Consider the following 18,293-nt stretch of genomic DNA (forward strand, 5'->3'; position numbering starts at 1 on the left):
AAGTGAGATTTTCTGTTAGTTGTTTGTTTATATTTCCTTTCCTTAGGACGTGCACCAAGCAGGTTTGAGGGTGGTGGTTGTAATGGTGGCTTTGACTTTGGACTTTGTAATTTTTCTGTTTACTATATCCGAAACCCAGACACCAAATAAATGATTTCCAGGTACTATATGGCCCTGTCAAGCCCAAATAATGAATGCATGGCTCATGTTAGGTCTCTGGGAAGCTGATTTTGGAGAGGCTATCCCAAATGATGAGTGGGACAGTGTTTGGTCGAGCTCCACAGGTTGCCTATTTACCAACAAAGCTAAGGAGTTGCAGTTTAAGGTTATACACAGGCTTCAAATCACTCCTGTGAAACATAACAAATGTAATCCTCTGCTTTCCAAATACTAATGTGTGTAAAATGATTGAAGGTTCATATTTCCACTGTATTTTAGAATGCCCTCTTATTAATGACTAATTAATTGTTTTTTTTTGTGTGCTACTTTTGGTCTATTTGTGTGTGTGGAGAATGTGTTCTGTGTTTAGGTTAAGTGGTTTAAAAACTCATTATCCGACCTTTGAAATTTATAAATATACTTAAAAGGAAAAAAGAATGGGAACATATATAAATGCCTAAAATTATTTCTGAAAAACAATGACCTCTTGCAGTCAATGCCAAAAGGTCCCATTTTTAAAAGTAGAAGAGGATTACTCTCCTGCAGTGTTTCCCTCACCACAGTTAAAACTGTGTTGTCAGTGTTGCAATTATGTTCCCTTAGTACTTTTTCAATTGACCTATTGGTAAACTCACGCAAAATTGTTTCCATATGTAGGAATAAGGAGGCAAGTCAATGACTAATTGATTTTCCATCTTCTTCATTATCACCTTCATTTAATCATTCCATGTTTGAAGAAGAAAAACAATATTTTTTAGAAACCTGTTTATTATGTACAAAATTGTACATTCAGCATTAACACTGACCAACTATAACACTATCAAAAACAGTAAAACTCAAAACTTTTGGCCAGTACTTATTTCAAACTTAAATGTTTCTATCCCAACTGGACATGAAATTAAAATGTGCTTATGTTTAGTTAGCACTTTCAAAGAGGTGAGGCCCTCACAGAAACATCCTTAAGCCCGAAGTGAAATCTACAGTATAAAGTCTTAAGTACTACATGTCAACAACAGATCACTCATTATAATCCAGATCACTTCACGTCATCACATCATTCAGTACTGTTTGCCATTGCAGCTACTTGTGCTGTGACCTGAGAAGTTTGAGCTCAGAGGAAGAAGAGCTTGTCTGACAGCTGGATGGCTGGTTCAGAGTGCAGATACTGGCCGGCCAGGTAAGCCACTTTGTGGGCATACTTGCATGGTGCTGGAACACGAATGGTGCCCGGCCAGTTCCAGTACAAATGGCACATCTTGAAAGTGAGCCTGGTGTGGGACCAAAGCAACTGTGTTTTAGAACGGACCAAACATAAAAGTCTTTGATTCTCACTAGCCTGAAGATGTAAATTCATAATGCATTCAAATACTGGCATATACTAACAACACAAATGTCAATAGTATCCACTGTAAAACTCTGACCTTTGATCATACAAATCTGCAGTGAGTGGCTGCCAGGCTGTTTTTGTCTGTTTACAGCTAACCGTCACATTGGGATGATGCTCTGTGTTTCCACAGATAAACCTGACTTGAACAATGAGCATACAGTTTGACTGCTGCCCACTGAGTTTGATTAACTCAGATATGATCACTAGCATGCTGTCAAAACTTTCCAGGTCTCATTTCTGTACTACAAAAAACATGTTATACTTAGGAAACATTTACCAGCTGTTTAAAAAAAGATGACCCACCCATTCTTCACTCACTCACTCACTCACTCAGATAGCATATACAGAATTAGCATGTTCTAAATGTGGACTGGTAATCAGACTGGTTCTTATCAGTTATCAGTACCTTTGCAAATGGTCTGGTGTGAGGTTTGCCGTGTTGTACAAACAGATGTAGTGTGTAGGGAGCCCACAGCCTTGATTGATGTGATGTGCCATCAGAAAGAAGTCCACCCTGAATGAAGAAAATAAACTTTAGTGTCAGAAATGTTAAGTAGCCATCAGCAGATACACCAAGTCTTTAATGGGCTGCACATCAAAATTCACATATTTCACATACTGTCAGGAGATGGCAGCCTTTTTCATGTATGCATCAAACAGAGTGGCAGTGAATAAACCCTGCTGACCTGCGTTCATGCAACAGAGACACATGCACATGTTCTTCATTTAAAAAAGGGCTAGGGTTAGGGTGTGTAGGAGTTTGGGGATAATATTCATTACTATGTTGTCATTAGTGTATAACCAACTTAAAATAAGCATGGTTATATTTTTGTCACCTTAGAATGAGCATTTTAGATCCATAGAAGCCATGGAGACGCATTGAAAAGTTCTGCTGGTGGAAAAACCCCAAACAAACAGCAGCCCAGCACTGGACCACTTTGCAAAAGAGTCAACCCAAGCTCATCTTCAGCTAAAGCACAGTTTAATGGAAGGTCTCAAGTAGAGTTACTTGTATCATCATGGCAATTTTACGCCACAATTCATTGAGACAATGGAAAAAGATTAAGCAGAAGAAGTAAAATCCTGCATCAATAACAAACATCTGTAAACTCAAACTCTATTGACAACTCGTCCACTTGGATAGACTAATACTGACCAGTCTTTGTGTGTGAGGGTGTGATCTAGAACAGTTCCAGGTGGAGGCGTGCCAAAGTTGTTTGCATTACAGGAGTAGAGGGTGGTGTTGATGTGCTTTTGGACCACAATGAAGACCAGCTTGGGCTCATACTTTGGGAATTTCTCAAAGCATTTGATCAACTGTGGGATCTCGTACTGCTCCACCATGCTCAGCTGACCATCTGACACACCGTCACGGTAAACCACAATTTTCTCTGGCAAGTTGTGGTTCACCTGCACACGAGAACACACACAAGTGTTATGTAAGGTGTGGTAGATCAAACTAAATCAGCAGACAGTCACACAAATTTTAAACTGAATGTAAATATAAATTAATGTAATGTTTCCCTAGCAGTAAAACTGCATTGTTAGCTTATGGTTAGCTGGTGTTGTTAACTATTACTTCATAGTACAAGCACAGTATGGCCAATAAACACAAATGCACATGCTCACTTTATTTTGTAAAATACAATACACATAATTCTGCTGCAAACCCCACTTACTTAATGCGTGTGAAAACTTATGGAAATTCTGAAACAGCTGAGAGCAAAAGACAAGACAAATGAAGGACAGTCTGTCTCCGTCATCTGTGAGTCGTAGCTGAAAGGGTTAGGTGCTTCAGAGAGAAGGTGTTTGGGTTGGACGTTATTTTATATACGGTGTGTTCACAGTTTTTACCTTGTAGTACTTCTGTAGTGCGGCCAGAAAGCAAACTCTGAAACCATTGATCAGCTCTTCATTGGGTAGCTGGAAAGTCACTCTGGAGTACCAGCGGGTCAGTGAGCTGGTGACAAAACAAACAAATGTGTTTTATTGTGTATTTAATTAAAAAACAAACAAACAACCAAAAAAACCCATTACCTGTTCACACTTGCGACAAAGCCCATGACTGATTGATGTCCCTTGCTGGTGTCATGGTGGACATCGACTCCAATTACCATCAAGTGTTTCTATTAAAGTGAGAGAATGTGCATCATTTCCCTACTGACTGGAGTAATAGTATGAACATATGGAACGTAATGCTCTTTCAAAAGTACTGTATACATTTTTTTTTCTTTGAATATGATGCATTAGTTTCACAAGGTACTTTTCAGTAAGAAATATTATGCTTCATTAACTTTTACTACATTATTGGTCAGACAAACCACAAGCAAGATATTTTCCCCAAACTGTTCACAGCCCCTGTAGGTAAGGAGTTTCTTCCTGCTCTTGTAAGACATGATACTCACCAGAGGGACAGTGACGGTCCACAGCTCTCCCCCCAACTTGCTGTTCATCTGCAGGAGTACCTTTTGGGCAATACTCCTTAGCTTCTGTTGCTGGGAAATTGTCCGCACATTGATGACCTGATGACAAATACATAAAAAGAATAAATAGAAAGAAACCTTTAGTTTTACTGTAAGAAAACCAATTATTGTTACAATTCAAAACTAAATTCCTCTATCACCAGCCATGCACGCACACATGCACACGAGATTACTAACCTGGGATGGGATGGGGCTTTTGACACAGCAAAGCTTCTTGATGCTGCTGTAGAGATCGTCTCTGTTGCCGAACACTATGCACACTACGAGCTGCATGTTGGGCTGTGTGATGGAAGATGGATCAAAATCATAAAATCATACTATGAATTCACTCACGCGCACATCTTTCAGGGAGCTGCAGCAATGTAAATGCAGTTTGAAGTTAATGGGCTTAAACATGCAAAAACATTCAAGGCACCAACAGTAATAGCTGCTATGGTTGCCCTCGGTAACCCGACTGGAACCACTGTCAGTCATTTTGTAGTCTTGTTGTTGCAGCAACCAGAATTATAAATAAAGGCAGAACAAAAGTTTTGATGCCGGCATCAATGAAACTGCTATTTAGTCACATGGATTTGTTTGTGAATGCAGGAAGGGTATTTCTACACACATCTAATCACTAATACATAATTACTCCGGAACAAATACTTGCAAAGGTGATGGTGCAAAGGTTAAAACGCAAGCAGGCAGATCATGACAAACACCTTATTTGGACACATTGTGTGTGATATGATTAAACTGCTACATTTGTATTTCTTGTCATACCTCACTGGTGAGCTGAGAGTGGATGCTCTTGATGTAAGTCTCGGTGCGATCATCCCTCAGCTCTACGCGAATAGGTCGCTCCAGTCGCACCCCAATAGGCCCAGCCACCTTTTTAAAGGTGGAAACCAGCTCTTCAGCCTGCTCTGCACAGCGGTGAGGGTAGAAGATGGCCCACATACTCAGTGGAATCTAAAAGTAAATTGGATCAGTTGGTGAATTAACACATGAATACAGCAGCAGCCATTCCTAAAATATAAATAAAAACTAGGGAGAGAAAAAAAAAACTAACACTATGGGCTAGTTTCAAGTCAAACTTGAGTCAACTCAAAGTTTATGAAAGACAGACCATAAATAATTATTAAACAGACGAACAAGCAGAACCTGAAGTCAACTCACTCTCTGCCACCGGGCCAATTAAGGGGCAAAGCATCAGGTGCAGGAGAACTGTGCATTACAAACAAATGATGTTGGCAGCAGATACTGTTAAAGCTTCTCAGCAGCTCTGCAAGTATCAGCAACATCATGCAGAATCAAGACGTCTGCTATAAACTGCTGAGGGGCAGCCAGTGGGATGCAGAAGCTCATTAGCTCAGTGGGATAAACTGGGAGACCGTTTGCAAAGCTTCTGGTCACTGTTGGTCCCAAGTTTTATGGTGGAGTAACGATACAACAATGATAAAAAATTTGATAAAAACAAATTTTAATGGGCTTTAAAAAGACTGCATAATTAATGCAGCATGTATTTAATGTTAAAGGACTATGGCTAAAAATATTTTTTTTAAAAACAAAAAAATAGTTACTTAAAGATTAAAAATACTAATGCACTTTAATGGGTTCGCGTTATTTGCATGTGTAATTGTCAATCATTTGCACTTGGCAAAATATAAGAGGAAGATAAAGGAAAAAGCTGCCTGGTCACTGAGCAAAGATTGGAAGTTAAGATCGCTGGGTAGATGGTCTCATCCCTTTCAAGTGGAGAAGCTGCACGTGCATGTGAAGAAGGAACGTAGCAGCAGTGCTAGTAGTTTTATCATTAGCCCAATACTGGGATATGAGAGTTTAGCCATAATCACACAGCAAAGGTTACAGCTACATTTTATGTATTAGAAATGACAAGGCAGCAGCAGAGATCTCTTGAACACTCACACAGCTGATTGAAGTATCCCTGACAACCTCTCTGGACCAGGATACATCAGCACCGGTGGCAAAAGATGAAGACTGCAGACAGATTGTTTCAACGGGCAGAATTCTACCTTGAATCTGCGAGAAGAGATTGAGGAAACAAACACATAATATTCTGTCAAAATAAAAGAACGTGTGGTAATGAGGGAAACTAGATACTAGAATCGTTCCACTTGCCTGCTGCACCATGTTGCACATATCAATTCCCAGGACCAGATTTTATTTTAGTCTTTCTCTTGATTGAAATTTAATGCCTGCAGGTACAGCTGTCACAGAAAGAAGGGACTGCTTTGTCTCAGCCAGCAGCTCAGCTTACAAGACCAAATATATTCATAGTTAGACTAGTTTGTAGTGATTTGTCTTAACCATTAGTCGGTTAGTAAATACAAAACCGTAACAGATCCGTTAAAATATACATTTTACAATGGGAATGAAGCGTGATACCGGATAAATCCTAATGGCAAAAGCAGTAATGATTCTGAATGTATCAAAACAACCAGCAAGGAAATGGTACATTTTGTTTATTTATTTCAGAGTCATTGTTCAACACCAGAATAAAGAACTTCCAACTGCAAAAAAACATCGCCCACGTCCGGGAGAGAAGTTGAGTGGAAGACACCCACCAGAAGATGGAAAGAAAAACCTTGTTTACCATGGAGCATAAACATTTTAGCTCAGGGTCAAAGTTCTTATGGGCGTCGTCGTCTTCAAGAGATTTGGGGCCGTAATGCCACCAAAATGACCACATGCTGAGCCAAACAGTGAGGTGTGATATTAAATTGAAAGTACATTTAAATAGTATATTTAAAAGCCCTGAGACACTTTGCATAATTGTTTACCCAGCAAGTAAATTATGAGTTGGATTTCTTTCAATATATGTACTTTAGTCATTTCTGAAGTGACATATTTTAGTATCAAGTATTCAAAATATATGAAAACAGCAGCAAAGCCTCACCAGCAGGATTTCCGAGTCAATCTCCAGTCCCCATCGGCTGATCTCCTTCATACTTTCAGGGTTGGTGCTGATGTTCTTCAGAAGCTGCTTTATTGAGTGTGTGTGCTGCTCACAATTCACATTAATGTGCTTGGTCAGATCCTAAAATGTATGAAAAAGACAGACAGACATTCTTAAAGAGTTAGTTTAGCTCAGACTACTGCAGCTGCATTCCTGCTTCACTGAGCAGCAGTGAGTCTGTCGCTCTGATTGTTACTTCCCACATCGAGGCCATGCGCCCTACACCGATTGTACTCTGCTCCTCATTTTTGATAGTGGGAGTGGGAGAGTGGGAGATTTTGTGACACTGGGCTGCCACATCAAACGTACCTTCATAGCTCTGAAGTCGCTCCTCATTGTCTCAGGGATTCCTGTTATGAAGGAAAGCTCTGGTACTAAAAGGATCTCTCCCGTGATGATTTGCTGCAATAAATTGACATTATATAAATTATCTACAAAATAAAACTGCCTTCACAAGACCAGAGACTTGCTCTCACCTCACCGCAAAGTAGGGTGCAGAGCATAGTGCTGCCAGACACAAAGAGCAATAACACGTTGCTCTTAAAGAAAATCTGAATTGGTATGTAACAGCATGTGGAGGGGGCGTGGTGCATCAGCTGCAGAGGTGTGGAGAAGGCTCAAGAGAGCAGCGCCAGGGGAGATGATAAGCACAACTGCAGCCAGTTAACTAATCACTCTCTCTTAACCACAATAGGTGCTAGCCCTAGGAGAGGGAGAGAAGGAAAGACACAGGGTCCAGGTGGCAGCTACTCTTACACAGACACCGGGCAGGAGGAAGCAGGCCTGCGGACGGCTGAACGAAGTGTGTCTGTATAAATGTATCAATCTATATTGTATAGCACTTTTCATACAAAAAAATGTAACACAAAGTATTTCACATAAAAACAGCCCAACCCCAATTCTCCACCCCAGACCCTCCATCCCACCCATCCTATTATAAACAAAGCACAAACTGAGGAAGCGCCATCTCATCATCGAGCAGTGAGGAAACACTGGAGGCAGGTTAGAAATGAATTAGATAAAAATAATAAAATAACAATAGTATAATAATAACAATAATAACAATAATAATAATAATATTAAGTAATAAAACTACATCAAAAAGATAAAAAAATGAATAAATAAATAATTAAAAAGTAAAGCATAATTAAATATATAGATAGCTTAAACAATGGTTAATATTAGGGATGCACCGAAAATTCGGCCAAAAGACCCACATCACCGAAACAACACGGCCGAAACAGAATTGTGATGACGCAAGCAGGAAGTGCAGCCAGCACACGGTTATCTGGATAAGAGTCAACATGTCTGCGGTGTGGATGTATTTCAATATCTCGTAGCAGACGTTATTCCGTTAATTGCGGCAACGAGGCGTCTTTTAAGCAAAGAGGTTGAGACGGACCACGGAGTGAAAACAATGAAAAGTACACGCTTGGAGTCTGTGAACACACGTTTCACTGAGATCTATTCGGATCCTCTGCACTTCATCGCGACTGTACTTGATCCGCATTAAAGGGTCATTACTTGGAAGTGGGAATAAAGCAGTGCGCACAAGAAATGATCCAGGCCGCGATGCATGTGGACAATCGCTCAGAGAAGGAGAGCAGAGCGCAGAAAACAGGACGCGTCTCTCTGCACCAGATGTGGGGCCTGCACCTTCACTGTCTGATGTGTTCAATGAGATCCTGCAAGATCCTCTTTATGAGAGAACATATTTAATTTTAGAATCTTTCAGCAGACCAGTCAGTTATAGGTCAAGTTAAACATTTTGTTTTGAATTTTAATTCATATTGTGCATTGTTGTAATGTCAGTGCTAAATAAATATTTTCATACTTTCATACTACATACTAATTGATTTATTCTTTGAATTGCAATGCCTTGACTTTTGTGAGGTTAGTACACAGTCATAGCTATGAATGCAATGGTTCTAATAATTGACAATCATTTCTTTCGGTGTTTCGGTTTTTGTCCTTTGTTTCCTTGGTTTTCGGTTTCGGCCAAGAATTTTAATTTCGGTGCATCCCTACTATTCATGCAATAGTAAAAAAAAATTGTGAAAAATTTAACAACCGCATGTTGTAATATTAAAATACATAAGGAGATAAATAAAAAGAAACGGTTAAAACGGTCACGTGTGTGTCGTGTTGCTGAACTACCTACGGTGGCAGCAGACTTGCTGCACAGCATGATGGGATTCTGTTGCTAAGCCAAAATTTCATCAGCATTAGATTTAGCCAGATAATTTCATAAACTATGAGCACACCCACAAAGCTGGTAGTTTCCTCATCTGACTGCTGACATTTTGCCACAAACTACTTTTCCTGGTGAGATTTGTGTTTAGTTTGGAGGAGAGTTACATCTTCCCTCTGTGCCTACCACTCTTGCACTCACACATGGCTGTTATCTCATTGGTTGCACTTTGAAAGGTGAGGTCAAAGTTTTTGAAGGTAGCATTTTGTCTTGTTGGGTGTCATTGTTATGGAATTTTCTATCCTTAGTAGTTGAGGCCACGTGTGAGCCTTGTGGTCCTCGGCAGTATTAATTGTTTGTCTTTGACTAGGTGCCACCATATCTCAACACTGTGGTGGCCAGGGTCGAAGAGGCCTGTTGCTGCCTTCCTAGTCATAATAGATAGCTTGTTGTTGCCGTTCCAATCTGCGTAAGCGGACATCTGTGTCCCCAGACTAGAATATGTTGACAATAACACCTCCAAGAGTAAAGACATTCTCTTTGACTAATTCTGGGGCGTATAGTATTTGGGGTGTGATCTTTGGGTTTAAAGTATATCCACCATCACGAGTTCGTCAGAATGTGAGACCGACTCAAGCACTTCAGGTGTACTTTGAGAGTGTCTCTAGTTCTCCTTGGCCAAGTGTCAATAAATAATACAGCATAAGACATCAGAGGCTCCTGAACACTTTCTTCCTTCCTGACCTCACCATTGACCTTTGACTTCAGCAATTTCTCCACAACAGTCATGTGTAGCTGCATTAAGTGTTTACTGCTCACAAAATTTTCTCTTTGTATCATTATAATTTTAACAGACTTATGAACAATCTACAGCATTCATCTGCACTGCTGATGCCTGGGTAGGTTGTACCACCTAACAAAGAATGCATCTCAAATGGGAAATTGATATGGCAAACCTAATTCAGAACTGTTTTCAGATTTAGAGCATTTAAAGTTGACATGCATCTTGACTGCAAGATTTATTGTAGCCACAAGGAGGCAAGAGTTCAGGTCATGTCAGCTGTGTGTTCTACTGTGAAGAGCTTTACTTTACAGCCATGTGTTACAGCCATGGCCACAGCATATTCTTGTTTCTAGTGTTGTGTTGTAGTCCAGTAATCCAGGTTTGTAATCGCCAAGCCCCGATTGGTCCCAGATGAGGAGGTGTGGTCACCAGACCCTGACTGAAGTGGCACCTCCCCGGCCCACCAATCGGAGGGAGCCAATCTGATGCAAGGAAACTTATTTAAACTTGAACCATCGAACTGGGGGCAGCTTGTGATTGTGGTGTTGAGCTGGCCACATTATCATAAAATCGGATTGTGTATGTTAACTGTTGTTAACTAGTTTGTTGTTTGTGAGGTTTCCATTTGTTACTGTGCAGGTTAGTTTATTTGCACTAATTTACACACACTGAGAATATTTTTGTTGAGTCGCTAGTTTTAAGGGTGCTGTTTTTATGTGTATGGTTTCATGTTACTTCCTTTTACCCCTTGAGCCGGGACTATGTCTTGACTTTGTATTACTATGTTAAAATAACTGATGCTGAAAATGTACCTTCCCTCCTGGCTTGGACCTCTCCTTTGGCCGATGCATGAGCAGAGGCTGGTCCATCTCTTTGATTGTTATCCCATAGTTCTTGCTGTTAAAAGAGGAACCCCGTGCAAAGCAATGACAGTGCACAAGTCAGACAAGACTTTCATTGCGTCTCTGAATTAAATTCCATGATGAATAATCATTTCATTGCACAAACACACACACACACACACAGAAAAAAAAAACTTTCCTGTTCAGAAGCTGTCTCACCTGTAGTATTCTACAAAGGTGGTTTTTGTGCCATCCATCAAAGTGAAGGTGTCTTTGGGTGACTTCTTCCACTCAATGGCATCAATGCGGTAGGTGCGGTTGTTGTAGCGGGTGATGACAATGCTGCCGATGAGTGCTTTGGTGCATTGGTCCTGGAAGTTCTCTTTGGTCTGTTGGTACAACATGTTCCTGGCAGACAACACAAGCCACAGGTCAGTTTTCTCCTTTCTGTTTGAACAAGGCCAGGGCAACTTTATTTATACATCTATTGATGCAATAGATATGCATTTGGCAACTCCTCCAACATACCTCTTAGTCCAACCATATTCACAGATAGAAGGGTTATGGTGATTGAGGGTTGACTTCAGTATTATATGAATATATGAACTGCTCTATGGCTGATTGTGGCGTTCTGGGGGGGCCCAGAACTTTAAGAAATAAAAGACGCACTCTTGGCACTCTAATGACTCTGACCTATGCATTTCAAAATATCAACAGCAAGTTGGGAAAACACCAGGAACATTTTACAAAATCAGGAACCATGAATAGAGATAAAGACACATTTACTCATACTTGCTTTAGACAAACAAAACAAATGCAATAATTTATGAAAACAGACCTGAATAATTTACAATGAAAGATAAAAGGAAGGAACAGAAGTTTACTAAACTAAATGATTGACTCATGAATATGCATTTAACTGTGATTGTGCTATTTGTTTGCTATTGTTGATAGGCTGTGTGAACTCACATGACATTCAGCACAGAGTCATTCCTCAGGACTTTGTGAGACACATCCACACACAGGTACAGGCCTCCATCTGTCTGCTTGATGCAGGTTGAGTAGCCTGGCCACACTTGCAGCCTACAAAAACAGACAGACAGACAGGATAGTGAATGGAGTTGCCATGATATCAGGTGGCGTCTGTCCTCTGATGTTACAGGTCAGTACTAACCGATATTTTCCAAGAATGACTGCGTTTTCCGGATTGTAATGATTTTTACCCACCGGCTTCAGCCCAATAATTTTCATCACCCTTGAAAAACAAGAACAACACTGTCATGTCTTTGTCACATATGACAATAGCATTACAACGAAAAAGGAAAAAGGCTCAACAGATCAGGAAGAACATTAACTCAAAAGATGAATTTCAGTACTGGAAAGATACAACTGGGCTGTGTATGCAGTGAGAAGTTGCAAATATTTCTGAAATTGATGCTACGTGACCAGAAAAAAGGGTTGTGGTATAAATCCTACAACAGCCAGAATACACTGGGCCACAATAGTAATAAATACTCCAGCTGCTCTTTTTGTACCTCCTGAGCACCACATTGTAGAAGGGGATGCATAGATCTGAGCTGGGTGGCAAAATCTTCGTCATCTGGATTTTGATTTCTATTTCCTCATTATCGGTCCGTCTCAAACTCTTGAGAACAACCACCTGAATGTCATCAAAATATAATGCAAAAAAGTAAAAGAACAATTTAAAAATTAACCATAAGACAACACACGTGGCTGATTTCCAAACTAAAAGTTTACCAGAATCCCACAATTAACACACTTTAATCAGCCACACCACTAATAAAAGGTGGTACCTACGTCATTAAGCTTAACAGGCAGGTAAAGTATGGAGCCATCAAAAGCTACCACTTCCCCTGTGGTCGAGCGGTGATCCTTCATCATGCCAAAACGCATAGCCATTGATTCAACATTTGGACTGAAAAATATTGAAAATACACATGCCTTACATACATACAGAGTACTTTCAGTCTTAATTAGCTGACAACATCCATTCAACAAACAGCTGTTTTGCAATAGCCCTGTGGTAACTCAGTCATGTAACTTTAGTTTTGGTTGTGTGTGATTAAAAAATAAACTTACTAACATTAGAACATATTTTTATGTTTCACTGACTAAAATCTGACTTATTCTTTTTCTTTAGTGCTTTTTGTTGAATGGTTGCTAAATATAGGAAACGTTATATAGAAAACATTATATAAAAAACATTAATGACACGTGATACTTACGTGAATTTAACATGGTACTGGTAAACAGCTTCATTCTTGCAACGAATCGGGATATGGTTTGAGCCAATAGTTACAGGAGTTCCTTTTAATCCCGCCTTATTAGGTGGCTCTCTGGCCAGAGGAAAATAAACACACACAAAAAAATCATTTCAGGACAAGACTTACTTTACTTTGTGGTAAAGAGTTTTACATTTTTGTAAAATACACAGGTGCAGATGCATGCAGATGCAGAAGTATATTAAGTGTACTTACCTGGCCACCTGCATCTTCAGCTCCGTCTTTAATGGTGCATCAGTGGAAAGGTCCAGCACCTCGTGAGTGGTGGGCACGGTTCCTTCACATTATTTCCATTTTAACATCTAGTACTTTTTCAGTCATATCAACTTGTATCACTCATATCAACATGAACTTCTAGTAAATAATCACATTATGCATTAGAAAATCTGAATAGACAACACAACTGGACTGTTCACCATTAAAATATTATTAATGAATTTAAACAAGATGAAGGAAACATTTTGTTTTCATAGTTTCCCTACCTGTGAGGGAAGTCTGAGTGTGTAGGGCTGCTTGTTGCTCAGAGGCTGGAGGAAAAGACTTGACATGACCTGGCACAAAAGGAGAATATAGAGGGCGTCCTCTTCCTATTCCAAGTTGAGGCATCGCTGCTCTTCCAAGCCCCAACATTCTCTGTGAGGACGAACCTTGGCCATGGAAACTGTAACAGGCCAAGGGTGCATGTTAATTTTATAATACAGATAAGGCCTCGATGTTTTCCTGCCCCCTCATATTCACAAAAGATTCAGTATTGGGTGCTGCCCATCTTTGCTTTCTGTATAATTTATATTCTTTGTACATAAACTAAGATAGTTGATGTGCATTAGCCATTTTTGACAGCAGGGGGCAGTGAGACCCTGGCTCACACCTATAACATGACATTGAACATCAGCCACTAAAAATGGTCTTTGACCAATATGCACTTATATTCTGAAATTAGTCCTCAATGCAAACAATCCTAATATAATATATTGTGAACAAAAGTTTGCATATTCATTTGAATGGACCAAGTAATGAGAGAATATTGTTTAAATTTCACAGACACAGAACTAAACATTTTAGAGAGGAGTGCTGTTGTACTGAAAGGAACTGAGCTGGCAGGTGTTTTGGCACACACTGAATCTTGTCACTCCTCTGCCACATACCCGCTTCCTCTGCCCATCACCTCTTCTGGTTGGCTGAAGCTTTCTGTGCTGCTGTGGACACCTACTGGAGTACCTTGTGGCTTCACATCTACAAAATCTCCAGCTGCTCCTCTTCCTGCAACAAAGTTTTAACTTAACTCAGTTCTTGTGGTTCTTCTGCACAGACACACACTAACATGGGTTAAATCTGCATTTGCAGTTTAGTTTTCAATCCATGACAGGCATTTGAAGTTTGTCAATATCCTCATGGCTTTGTTTGAACAAGAGTCACTCACAGTCTGTCTTTTGAGAAAACTTAAATCATATTGATGTTTAAAAAGGCACAAGAAGTTAAGTAGAAACAGAATATGAAGTTGTGTCAAAGACGCCTAATTATTGTGTTGTTGAGATATACTTTAGTTAGAAAGCTAACCAGCTAACTTCAGCCCGTTTTCTATCACTTTGTATCTCAAAAGGCCACAGTAAGACACTGTAGTGTGGGGTGGTTAAAGGAACAAACAAAAAGTCAAAGGTGTTGACTTGGCCTCCAAAGTCTCCAGGGGTGCGATCAAATAGGCAATTTTGCTTAGGAAGGTTTCTAACTGAGTGAAATGACCTGAAAGTATTAACGTTGCTGCCGTGATTCAATGCTTCCTTTATTATCTTCTTTAGCATAGAATACACCGGACCACCCTTTATGAAAGGAAAGGAGGAAATGCCGTCCCACAATTCCTTGCGGCAGCGACAAAAAACGCACTGTTTGGTCATTCACAACCAGACATTAGAAAACATACATTTATTTAAACAGTGTGATGCAGACTGCAGCAAAGAGTGTGTGTGTGTGGATATGGACAGACAGGTTGACGTGATGTAAAAGCTTTGATCATGAAGTGTGTTGTGTTGTTGACTGTGGAGCTGCGTTCACACACACAGTAAAAACTGTGACATCCAGCATCCTGCAGATCATCATGGAAGTTACCGTTGCTGATATATCTTTGCCATCTTTTCTTGACCTCGTTTTCATCTAAGTCAAGGAAAAGTGGTTAGGAAAGGACTTAGGAGCTTTTTTTTTTTTTTAAATTATTCAACTGCACCCCAGATCTCAATCCAATCGAGCATTTGTGGGATATACTGGACAAATGAGTCAGATCCACGGAGGCTCCGCCTCCCAATTTAGAGGACACCACAGTACAACATCAGAGGTCTAGGGTTCATGCTACAAAGGGGGAACCTACACAATATTCTATTCTATTTGTCTGGAATATGAATCGACATGCGGCCAATTCTTAAATATTGCACCTTTAAATGTATTTTAAGTAACTCCTGAAACAGAGAGAGAAAATAAGATGAAGCATACAAATGTGAGAGAGCAAGAGAGCATGAACTATATGAAGAATGGCTCTGCCGTGTTAAAATCAAATCAAGTGGGGCTTTTTTCAAGAAACTTTCACCAGAATACTGTACACACCGTAACATTCGATTTGATATTCTTTATCGATGAGAACACTTTTTAAAAATTTGTTTAGAATTTATTATGAAATTAATACAAGGACTAGTTTGTAGCTGTGACATAATGTTTAAGAATTATAATTTTAGGAATTGGTGAATTGAATGTAAGGAAGATACTGAATAAGTGATGTGCTCATGAAGTTACTACCTGTACCAGGCTACATCTTAAGTGTCTGTAACGTTGTTTCATTTACATTCAGTTACATAACTATCAATAAAAGTATAATTGGTCCCAAACCTATTTAATTGTTTACCCCATAAAACACACACACTTTCAATACAGACCCACTGGTAGTGTTCCTCTTCCCCATGAGGTCATTGAGGGTTCAATGCCTATTCCTCTAAACATTGAGACCAGTACTGATGTTTGACCATGGGTAGGGATGTCGACCTGAAAGCACACAAAAACCTCTGAATGTGTGGAATACTGTTTAGGAGATTAAAACATGCAAGTATAGACAAATTTCTTATTCTAACCTCTTCTGCTGTTAGGTCTTGCATCATGGTTTCACATGGAGGTGTCTGTCCATGCTGCAGCTCCAGACTAGGCAGGATTGTACCTCTTGCCACTCCTACCTTTTGTTCAGCTGCTGCGAAGAGAAGCCCTCTGGCTTGACCAACTCCTCCATCATCAGGCTGCAATAGCACCCCTCTGCCTCGACCAACCACTTGTTGGGTAATAGGCGGAGTCACTCCACATTCTTGCAGGGTATCACCAGGAGTGAGAAAACTTCTGGCTCGTCCTACACCAGGCCATTCTGTAGAGAGCGGCAGCCCTCTACTACGTCCTACAGCTGGCTCCTGAGGCTGCAGTGCTCTTCCGCGTCCCATCCATGGAACGCCCGTCATACCACTGAGGTCAGGAGGCGTGTTTCGATCCATTTGTGTCCACTGATATTAACAGCTGACACAGAAAGACAAAGGATAAACACTTTTAGTCACATACCATTCAACTAACGTTTTATATATATATATATACACATACATACATACACACACATAGGGCTGCACGATATGGCCTGTAACCAATATCTCGATATTTTTAAGCTATGTCGCGATACACGATATATATCTCGATATTTTTGTTGTTGTTGTTTTGTATTGTTTATTTCTAATAAATAATAATGTCATTATTACCTTGATAGCATTGTAATTGCTCAGAATCAATGTAGAACAGTAGATTTACACTTGCTGTATGAGACACACCTCTTTTTATAGCATTTTAACACTTGCCATATTTTTTATGAATTTTTAATATATTTCATAATGTACATATGAGCACTGAAGCAGTGCAGGATCATACTTGGCTTATGAGACACACTTTTTTAAATCAAATTTTAACCATTCTTCATATTTTATAAATAAACCTTTAATAAATTTAACACCCACGTCTTATTTTGAAAACCGGAAGTGTCCACACGCTGCAGTAAGCTAGCGCTGACTTTCCCAGTTTTCTCAAAGTATTTGACATAAAGTCGGCAATAAGGGCGCACTTGAAAATATTGGAGCAGCTGACGTGACCACGCGAAAACGAGAGACGGCTGGCGTGACCGCAGTTGCTTTTCTTCGGAACCAAGTCGTCCGTCTCCATCTTCAATTAACTCGCTCGGGCTCTTCTCTCCTCACCTGATACAAAAAGTACGCATGCGCGCAGGGGATTTTTCTGGGTGGGCGGGGCAGTGTGCTGCGTGCTGTGAGCAGCACCAGGAGTGACACAGGCAAAACTCCGGAGAATTAAATGCCGACGGCTTAAAACATTTACGTGACAAGTACTCGATGGTCGCGATATAGTCATTTCATACATCTCACGTAGAACAAGCCGCGATATATCGAGTATATTCGATATATCGCCCACCCCTACACACACACACATATATATATATATATATACACACACATATATATATACATATACACATATATATATACACACACATATATATATATACATATATACATATACACACACTATATATATATACATATAAGACTCTCCTTTAGTTAGGATAGATCATAGACATATATACACAGACTCTCCTTTAGTTAGGATAGATCATAGACACATAGACTCTCCTTTAGTTAGGGTATATCATTGACATATATACAGACTCTCCTTTAGTTAGGATCGATCATATATATACATAGACTCTCCTTTAGTTAGGATAGATCATGACCATAGACTCTCCTTTAGTTAGGATAGATCATAGCAATATACAAGAGCTCTCCTTTAGTTAGGATAGATCATAGACATATATACACAGACTCTCCTTTAGTTAGGATAGATCATAGACATATATACAGACTCTCCTTTAGTTAGGATAGATCATAGACCATATACATAGCTCTCCTTTAGTTAGGATAGATCATAGACATATAGACTCTCCTTTAGTTAGGATAGAATCATAGACTATAATACATAGACTCTCCTTTGTTAGGATAGATCATAGACATATATACATAGACTTCCTTTGTTAGGATGATCATAGCCATCTCTGCAACAGTCTGACTCTTACCTTCTATAGCGACTACGCACTCATCCGTCACACCCTATT

At 39.8% G+C, this 18,293-nt stretch overlaps 1 protein-coding gene across 4 annotated transcripts in view; it reads right to left on the reverse strand.

Annotated features, from left to right (window-relative positions):
- Positions 1–909: 909 nt before the first annotated feature.
- piwil2 (piwi-like RNA-mediated gene silencing 2) overlaps positions 910–18,293 on the reverse strand; it is a 19,971-nt gene continuing 2,587 nt past the window's right edge. For all 4 annotated transcript variants that reach the window (XM_010750505.3, XM_010750506.3, XM_027278450.1 and 1 more), the window contains 23 exons: positions 16,219–16,645; positions 16,027–16,132; positions 14,254–14,368; positions 13,591–13,769; positions 13,304–13,385; positions 13,052–13,162; positions 12,624–12,741; positions 12,341–12,465; positions 11,980–12,060; positions 11,775–11,888; positions 11,025–11,213; positions 10,776–10,860; positions 7,298–7,390; positions 6,929–7,069; positions 5,938–6,051; positions 4,792–4,980; positions 4,207–4,308; positions 3,952–4,068; positions 3,584–3,672; positions 3,401–3,506; positions 2,703–2,956; positions 1,953–2,060; positions 910–1,427 (listed from right to left, as the gene is read on the reverse strand). In XM_010750505.3, the coding sequence (XP_010748807.3) occupies positions 1,271–1,427; positions 1,953–2,060; positions 2,703–2,956; positions 3,401–3,506; positions 3,584–3,672; positions 3,952–4,068; positions 4,207–4,308; positions 4,792–4,980; positions 5,938–6,051; positions 6,929–7,069; positions 7,298–7,390; positions 10,776–10,860; positions 11,025–11,213; positions 11,775–11,888; positions 11,980–12,060; positions 12,341–12,465; positions 12,624–12,741; positions 13,052–13,162; positions 13,304–13,385; positions 13,591–13,769; positions 14,254–14,368; positions 16,027–16,132; positions 16,219–16,623 (3,180 nt within the window). In that variant the 5' untranslated portion in view covers positions 16,624–16,645 and the 3' untranslated portion in view covers positions 910–1,270. The remainder of the gene's footprint in view (positions 1,428–1,952; positions 2,061–2,702; positions 2,957–3,400; positions 3,507–3,583; positions 3,673–3,951; positions 4,069–4,206; positions 4,309–4,791; positions 4,981–5,937; positions 6,052–6,928; positions 7,070–7,297; positions 7,391–10,775; positions 10,861–11,024; positions 11,214–11,774; positions 11,889–11,979; positions 12,061–12,340; positions 12,466–12,623; positions 12,742–13,051; positions 13,163–13,303; positions 13,386–13,590; positions 13,770–14,253; positions 14,369–16,026; positions 16,133–16,218; positions 16,646–18,293) is intronic.

The sequence above is a fragment of the Larimichthys crocea genome, chromosome III (genome assembly GCF_000972845.2).
Source record: "Larimichthys crocea isolate SSNF chromosome III, L_crocea_2.0, whole genome shotgun sequence".
Classification (NCBI taxonomy): Eukaryota; Metazoa; Chordata; class Actinopteri; family Sciaenidae; genus Larimichthys; species Larimichthys crocea.